Source organism: Rhincodon typus, chromosome 10 (genome assembly GCF_021869965.1).
Source record: "Rhincodon typus isolate 14 chromosome 10, sRhiTyp1.1, whole genome shotgun sequence".
NCBI classification, from domain to species: Eukaryota; Metazoa; Chordata; class Chondrichthyes; order Orectolobiformes; family Rhincodontidae; genus Rhincodon; species Rhincodon typus.
This window is the reverse complement of record NC_063341.1, coordinates 67921874-67930756: the sequence shown is the minus strand read 5'-3', so window position 1 is coordinate 67930756 and position 8883 is coordinate 67921874. Positions and strand designations below refer to the sequence as shown.

Sequence of the window (8883 nt, the reverse complement as noted above, 5' to 3'; positions counted from 1 at the left end):
TTTAGATTGGCAGACACTGACGGAACTATTTTCATGCACTGTGTAGTCATGTTTCCCATTCAGAATCAAAATACAATTCTGAATGGCTTTGGAGCAGTAGTAAGGCTCCATCTAGTGATCATTGTCAGTAGTGCTTTCGTTCAACTTCTTAACAAGTATATGTCAGGGTTTCATTATGTAATTTCATTTAAATTACCTGGAAATAGAACAGGTAAAACCAATTGTTCCACTTTAAGTTCTGTATATTTTTGCTTCTACTTTGCAGTTGTATATTAAAATGATCGACTTTAGGTCAGAGACTACTCAATTGTTTTGATTACTTGTTGCACTATACTTTTCCCATAATATATTTGTTGGGAACATAAAATTTTTGTTACGAAAGTGTGTGTATGTCTCTGAAAGGCAACTGCATAGCAGCAACTAGTCATAACTGGTTATGTCAGTAACTAGTCATAGCAATAGCAATTATTAGTTTAGGAGATGGTCAGCATGAAGTTAACATTATGAAAGACTCATTAACAGTTTCAGCACGTACAATAATCAGAAAATTGGGTCCACCCAAGGGCACTTAGTTAGAAAACACTTAGTGAGGCAATGCTGCAAGCACCTTGAAGTATAGGGATCACATATAGTTTATCTGTGATTTGGCTATATTGAATTTTTTTATGCTGCACAGGTGGATCGGAATGGATGAACAGTGGCAGCAACAGCAGTTGGAGCACCAGGGATAACTGGAAATCAGGTGGGATCTGAATGGCTGAACAACAACAATTGAAGTACCACAGAGCTAGAAAACAATCTGCTTTCTACAGTCACTTTTCATTTGTCACTGCTATTTTGAGTGATGCAACGTGTGTCTAATGTTTATTGTTTATGAAAAGATGATGCTGGGAATCTACAATTTGTAACTATATGATGCATGTTATTAACATTTGAGGTTATCTTATCTAAATATGTATTTATTATGCCATATGCTTCAGGCACTATATTACTTGCATCCCAGTCTCTATTGATGGCATTTTACCATCATTTAAGGCCCTATAAACCAAAAGTGTAAGTACACTGTTTCAGTCTATTTTGTAATATTTTACCAGGTAAAGCGGAGACTCGGGGTAATTTTATTTCTGTAGGTTTCTGTTAAATTTAGCATTTTCCATGTGAGATGTTGTGTACATATGGAAAGTGGCCTTTCAAGTGCCAGAATTGTTGCTCACCCTTCACATGCTTGCAAAATACCTTCATGCCACAGAGCTTTAAGGATTTGTAAACCATCTGAGACTAGTAATTTCAAGGTGAGAACTCTAAATAGTTTTTGTTTATGAAAACTACAGTTTTACACCATTATTCATGAATGTTGGTAGCTGTATCTTGTCAAACAGTTTGCATTTCTGTGCAAGATTTTTTTGAATGTGCTGAAGATCAAGATACATTAGCAGTTTGCACTACAAAGCAATTGCAAAATTGCACTGTTGATATAATATCAGTTAGCATTAAAACAGCTCAATGGAAAATCTGCTAATGAGGTTGATTGTGGAGTAGTGTTAATGAAGCCAAATAAATTGAACCCCGTAGCATAGTTTCTATGATGTGTTGCGTGATGATGGCTGAGGTGCTTTTCTGTTTTATTTTGCTTGCAGTTAGCAATATTAGTTAAATGCCTTGATTAGTGAATTTATTGCAAAATCTGATCTGAATGGTATGACTGAAATCACAAAACATTCAAATTTGTATGAATCACCATTCAGAGAATAACCTTCTTTACCAATTTGTTTATGGAAAATTGTGAAAGGCAAACTGAGCAGTTTTTGGTTGGAATAAAATTTGGCTTTCTCTAAAAAAGATCAATGAATTTATAATAGTATTAATGGATATGCAAATTAAACACAAGATTGAAAAGGCAAGGAAAGCAATAAGTTTTAGCTGGCAGCTGCATTCAAAATGTCTCATTGCGCATGGTTTTGCAAGCAACATTTAAGTGGTGAAAAATCTGATCTAAATGTACAGCACAGTCAAATATCAACTCGGGAGTTTGAGCACATCTTGTAGCAGATGGCTGAAAAATGAATTTAATATCTTAATCTCCCTGGGATTCTTCATGATTATCATATCTTGTGAAGATGTGAAACTTTGAAGTTTGTCCTGAAGCATTGATTCTTTATATTCAGACTGCAGGAGTCTCTGCCTTAATTACTATATGTTTTTCAATTGGAAGATGTGTATCTGTAAATCCCTGACTCCCTCCTTAGCAGCAAATGAATTTCCTGAAATGAATAGCTTAAGCAGTAATTTGTGATTAAATCAGTTGAGTACAATTATTTGCGACTGCTTGAGCGGGTAAATTTTTGATAAAGTCAAAAGATCTTGTTCTTATTGCTTCAGGGTTTTGAAGATTTTGGAAAATTATCACCATGGAGGATATTGATGCCAAGACACACATTTCAGTTGCAATAAGCTTGACTCAAGAAATGCATTCATTAAGTGAATACCATGCATGACTCGAGAACGGGTTGTTGGGGCAACAAAGATGTCGATAGAAAATTGAGCTGTGATCCATGAAATTAGGATCACCTTGGTTTGAGCCAACAGAGCAATTGGGTAAAACCAAAGACGTGCAGATGCTGAACGCTTGAAATAAAATCGAAAAATATGTGCTGGAGATTCTCAACAAGTCAGACAGATGCTTTGGAAAGGTTAATTTCATTAGCTATTTTGCAGACTAGTCTGCTGTCGAAGAACACATTTTTCAAGATACTAGTGACTTGAGTGCAATGCTGGTTTTAATTCCTGCTCATAATGATATTCATATTTTGCAAACTATTGGTTCTGTTATGTAAACCAATGACAGCTGTTTGGGGTAATTAGCAATGGGCATCCTCCACAACCCATGAAATAGTTTTTAAAATAATTTAAATACGATCTTGTGTATTCAGTTGTCCAGGTATTACCTGTACCTCTTTAAATTTAGTAAGATATATATTTTTGGTATTTGTGTAAGAATTCTTAAAAACTGCTTTGCTAAGTTGTAGGTTGAATTCATTGAAAAAGATCTTGCTCTGTTAGGCTAATAAGAATCGAGTCACTCAGAATTATTTTATTCTAACAAGAAGATCTTCAGAATTCTGCATTTAATATTGGTTCCACACGTGTGAATTTTGTTTCACTTGAGCAGTTAAACTTTAAATATCTAAAATGCTATTACTTGCTGTGTAGTTAATTCTCATGCTTTTTCAAGATAGGGAAGTTCTGTCTGCATTTTGCTATTACCAGGGACAAGAACAGGAATATGGCAAAAAGCTGCTGGTAAGGTTGGGGTGGTAGTACAAGATGAATTCCTGACAGTGAAAGTTAGGTGACATTACTGATTCTTTTCTTACTTGCCTGCTCTTCACAAGCATGTTTGCAAACTTCCCACATTGGCAGCAGAGCTCCAACCAGTTCAGTGAAGAACAAATTTTGAATCTGGGGTCATGGCTTGTTCTGCACTTATCTTCAGTCTGAGCAAGATGGGATTTAAACTGAACGAACTGAATTAATATAAAGTCAATAAAGATGAGAACTGTTCATGACTTCTGGCTCTGTCATGTCTTAGATGTATTTAGTTTAATTTCTGTCTCCCTTTAAAACACTGCCAACTCAACCCTTTCTTTCTGTTTGCCGCAAATGATTGATGGCTGATAAATACTTTGTCAACTGTTAGATGGAAATATTTAATGAGCTCTCAACTGAAAATATTAACTTTTGTTTTAATTAAAGGTATGGGGATGAGTGGTGACTATGAACGTAGCTCTTATGGGACCTCCAGATCTTTCCTGGAATCTTACCCTAGTAGGACTGAGAGGTAGGTGAGGCAATCTTAATCAGTTATTACTGCCTGTCTTTAGAGTCATGCTGCACATTTTTAATTCAAAGATAAAAATGTATTGAACTAATTACAAACTTCAATTCAACGTTGCAGCTCAGCTAAGCTTGTGTTGACCAGCTAGGATGGAAAAATTCATTAACAAGGCAGAATTATTTCATTTCCAGGACAGATTATGTTGGATTGCTCTATTTCACAGCAATTTATTAGTACCAATAGAAGCTGCTAATTAGACTTTTGACATTTTAGTCTAAAATAAATGAGCATGATTTAATTATTTCACCAACTTATTGGACTTTAGAGTGATTGCTTACTTTCGATTTAAATCACATCAGAAACAGGTCATTGGTCCCCAAACCTATCATTAACAAAATACGTTTTAAAGTGAAAGGGTTTCGTGTGTGTAGAGTGAAATACAACAATATGGGGTAGGTAGTGCTGAGAGGGAAGCTTAACAATTATAATAAATTACAAGGTATCTAAATTGTGCAGACTGCAAATAAGGTAAAATGTTTGCAGTTAATTAAGAGAAATTATATAACATTTACAGACACAATGGATTATTTTCAGAAAATGCTTATTTCCCTTGGATAGCATTAATACCGTAGCAGTACTGAGTATGCTGAGATGTTAAATGGTTCCTTTTTAAAGAAGGTAAATCCTTTTTGCTGTGGGTTTTTTGAATAAGTGTCACTAATATCAGGTTATTGAAAAAGCTTTCCATTACTTAACATTCATGTTTCTCACCTAATGAGCACAAAAACTACCAAAAAAAAACTTTTGATGGGAAAATTAAAAGACCATCTGAAAGTTTCTGTCGTTGAATTTACATGATGCTTAATGGAGATGGAAATTTTAAATGCTTAAGCACTGGGGTGTTAGAAACACAATGAAATGACTAGTTTTGAACACATCTCAAACAATGCAGTTGTTTCTTGATGGATAGTTACAAATTAAATAAAAACTCAGCTGGCATTTTTAAAATAATGTTCCCATTTGGTACAAAGCCACAGCACATTTTTAACCTGGAAAAAAAAACAGATTAAAAAATTCCCCCCACCAAGTGTCTCAACTTCCACTTGGAGCTATAGTTCCATTTTTCATTTTTACTGGGTGGGTATATACCGTACAGACTTAGTGGTGTTTCGAGAAGGCCACCTTATTATGAGCATTTGGGAGTGGACAATTAAGCCTGAACTTGTCAAAAAGTCCTCATCCCGTGAATGAATGGCCCTGTTAGAAAATTTGAAAATAGAGGTATTAGCCGATACTCTTTTAAGGCTGTCTCAGGGCGCTGCAGGGTGACTGCAGAATTTGATACACCGTACCTGTCCCCATGTTTCACTGTCAGTTCAAACAAACTTAAGCTAACAGGCTACTATAGCCAGTGGTATTTGTAGTTTGCGTAGGTTCTATGTGATCATTGTGTACGCTTATATGTGAAAGAATTTTTAAGCTTTGCTATTAATGGTGAATCTCATAATTCAGAAGAACACTTTATAAACATGTGAACATATAATTCAAGTTGGTGTGAAACCAGAGTTGAAATAGGCTTCTCAGTACATGAGTGTGCCTCTGATCATCCAAAATGCACTATATCTGCACTAAAGTTGCGAAGATTACAGCCTCAGTCTGCTGAAATGCAACAGATCTGATCTGGAATGTCTGGCATTGTATTCTTGAAATATATGTCAATATATCCACTGCAGATAAGCGTCTTGATGATTTCAGAGACTACAAAAACTATACCGGTGATAATCCTGCTCTAAAGCAAAGCTGTTGGAAAACTCCACATTAAATAGCTGTCAATATGAAAGCTAATTGGATTAGCATAACTATTGCATAAACTAGTGCTCTGGACACTTGTTCAAAGATGTGACTTTACATTAAATTGTTAATAAAATTAGTTCTTTAAAGAATTCAAACAGAATTCTAAAGGTTAGTTGCTTATGATTGCTGGCTATGAATATGCTTTCATGTTCTAGGTAGGTTTAACATTTAAGTGAAATGCTTTAATTTATTACTGTAAATAAGTTTTCATGCTCTCTTTCAAAAAATAGGAAAGTAGCAACTTCTATTAAATGGTTCACATTTAATACTGCAGTAAATGTGCATTGACTGATGGTTTAAATGCAAAAAGAACTTGTACTTAATGCAGGAAAAATGTTACATAAGAGTTGTTGGAAATCTTAGATCTGATCAGCATGTCTTTTCAATTGTGTGTAAGTCTCCTTAAAATCATTATAAAGTACAATCTTTTGAGTTTGAAAACTTATTTTCATAGCACATTTAACAATATTTTAATACTGTATATAATTTATACAAACGTCAACAAAAATATATACCTACGAAAAAGGGAATGAATATTTGAACCCTTTTTAGCAGGTAAACAGTGTTTTGTTCTGGTTTTTATTGTATTTCACTGGTAACTTTACCGGTTTCCTTACTGTGCAATTTTTCCAGGTTTGGACCTTATGAGTCGCATGACTCCAGGTCTGCTCTGGATGGCCGTGATCTGTATAGATCTGGCTACGATTTACATGAACCAGGACGAAGTCGCTTTGGGGATAGCTATCCTGATCGATCCGAGAGCTCCTACAGGAATTTCGGTGATCAATACCTTGACCCTTATGAAGGTAGAAGCCAGAGCCGGTTATATGATAATGGCAGGTCTAACTGGGATGACACCTACACACATTCAAGTTCAATGCCTAGGGTGTGGGCTGATTCGGAAACAGGAACAGGAAGAGGAAGTTACTCTTCCTACAGCAGCTTTTCTTCACTCCTTACGAAGCCTTCAACTGTAGGCTCTCGGGGGAGGGGAATGCTTGCTTATTCTGGCAACGAGTATGGAGGAGGATCCCTTTCGATTCTGGGAGGACAAGGAGGAGGCAGAGGTCGAGGCAGAGAAGTAAGTACAGAATCTTTGAGATTCTATTCCCTTGCCACCTTTTTATGAAGGATACAAAATTAACTTTTTCTGGTCACTAGCATTATTTTGCTGGTGAGTGAAAATATTTTTCACATGCGCTAAACAGTTGATTGGTAGTATAGTTAATCAGTTGTTTTTAAAAGGAGTTGAAAATTTTTGACTGTAGGTCCTATGAATTGGGCCTATATTAATACTTTAAGATAATTTGAGTTAAAAATCTTGGAATAAAAATCTTTTTTCCTTTCTGAAGCCCCTCAAATTTTTGAAGTTTGGAACATAATTTCCACTCTCGGGATTCTCAAAGTTTGAAAAGAAAACATTAAACTCTGTTGAAATTTCCTCCCAAACTTCACTGTTAAAGTCTTAAAAATATTGCTTCATTAGCTTTCATATTGAGGCAGTCTGAATGATATTCTGCCAATTCACCAGTATTTTTGTGGGAGGAATGAAAGGTATGGTTGAAGGTAGACCTTGTGGATATTTGTGGTTCTTGCATCCATTCACCATGATCAGGTAGCTTTGGAAATTGTGCTGGATTCAGCACAATTCTTAATTGCTAAATGTTGGAGTTCACTAAAAATGTACAGTTTCATTTTAGTTTAACACCAAGCCTGGTTTGCATGGGATTATTTTGAATCAGATTAGGCCATCTGATGTCTCCATGTCCATCTTTTTTTCTTTGAATATTTACCCTCTGATCTGAATCCTGAAGCAGAATTGCTGCAGTTGTGCTGCAAACTACTGCTTAACTAAACTCTTTAGGAAATGTTAAACTTGTGCTCATTGTGTGCATGAAAAACATACTGTAATTTATAGTAACCAATTTAACTGAATATTCCACTTGTATCTTTGAAAAAAAATATTAGATTGATAGATGTGAGAAATAATTCTCTGATCAGGAGAGGATAAGGCCAATAATCATAATAACAGTGACAATGAAGGGCTATTCAATTATTTTAAACTAATCTCTACATTTCCAATTTGACAGTCTTTTTCCTGCAACCTGGGTACCTTTACATTTTATATTCACTTGTATCTGAAAGTAAATTGGATTTTGTAACAATTTTCCACATGACACAACCAATTGAATGACAACATGAAAACAGCGCCGAGAACAGTTAACTGCGTGCTCTATTTAGATTCCCCTGAGAATTGTGTGCAATATGTATGCCTTGAATATCTATTGACTTGTGCAGTTTCAAATTGACGTGAACATTTTGGCTTGTGCATGGTTATTAATGATTAGTTGCATCAGTTCTTACTGGATGTACGTGAATGAGTTTGCTCTAAATGTAAAATGTATACACTTGTGATCTTTGGAAATGTTTTACATGGTATAGACACCAGGAGTTTATCATAATACAAGATGTTTTCTCAAAGTATAGGCAGATTCATGCAGTACACTTTAATATTACTGGATTTCTTAAATTATGCTTTGTAGTCACAGTACGTTATATTATTCACCAGCATCATAGATGTGTTCTCAGCCCAAAATCTGAGTTAATGAGCTGTCTGGATTCAGCAAAATTCTTCCAGCTATGAATATCTAGCAACTTTAGTAGCTATGTCACAGAAATACAACACATCAGGAAGCTAGCAAATTCATTAAGTCATTCGTTGTTGGTAAAAGTGGATTTTTTCCAATAATTTTACACAAACTTGTTTTGTTAAAACATTTGCCAAATGATAAAGGTTCAAGAATGTTGTATTTCCATGTTCAGAAGAGCAACCTATATTTAGCTTCAGAACTTCAACTCAGCACCAACCATTAAATGTTTACAAAGCATCCCGGTGTGATGTCATACAGTTGTTTTGTTTTCTCTGCTTTATTTTTAAAAATGTAGAACTTCTACGTTATACTGGGACAGAAGGGATACAATTAAAGGAATTATCTCAATACAGCTTTCTTAAATTCTGCAATTAATTTAGTTCCCCTCACTTGAAGAATATCACTTGACAAGTCAATTCTTTTTGAGTATTCCACCTTTAGCCTTGAAACTTTATACTTCGTTGTCCTTCTTGACAGTGTCTCTTGCTGATGGAAATTAAAGTTAACACAACCTTGATTAGTAGCCAAGCTAAACGACTCTGC

General features: G+C 35.1%; 1 protein-coding gene across 3 annotated transcripts in view; it reads left to right on the top strand.

Moving 5' to 3' along the window:
- The window catches only part of znf326 (zinc finger protein 326), a 31381-nt gene that overhangs the window by 5414 nt on the left and 17084 nt on the right, over nucleotides 1-8883 (top strand). For 2 of the 3 annotated variants that reach the window (XM_020529463.2, XM_048601814.1), the window contains exons 2-4: nucleotides 677-742; nucleotides 3754-3838; nucleotides 6323-6770. In XM_020529463.2, coding sequence (XP_020385052.1) covers nucleotides 677-742; nucleotides 3754-3838; nucleotides 6323-6770 — 599 coding nt within the window. Of the gene's footprint in view, nucleotides 1-676; nucleotides 743-2379; nucleotides 2691-3753; nucleotides 3839-6322; nucleotides 6771-8883 lie in introns of those variants that run through there. The other variant, XM_048601815.1, reaches the window with a different exon arrangement.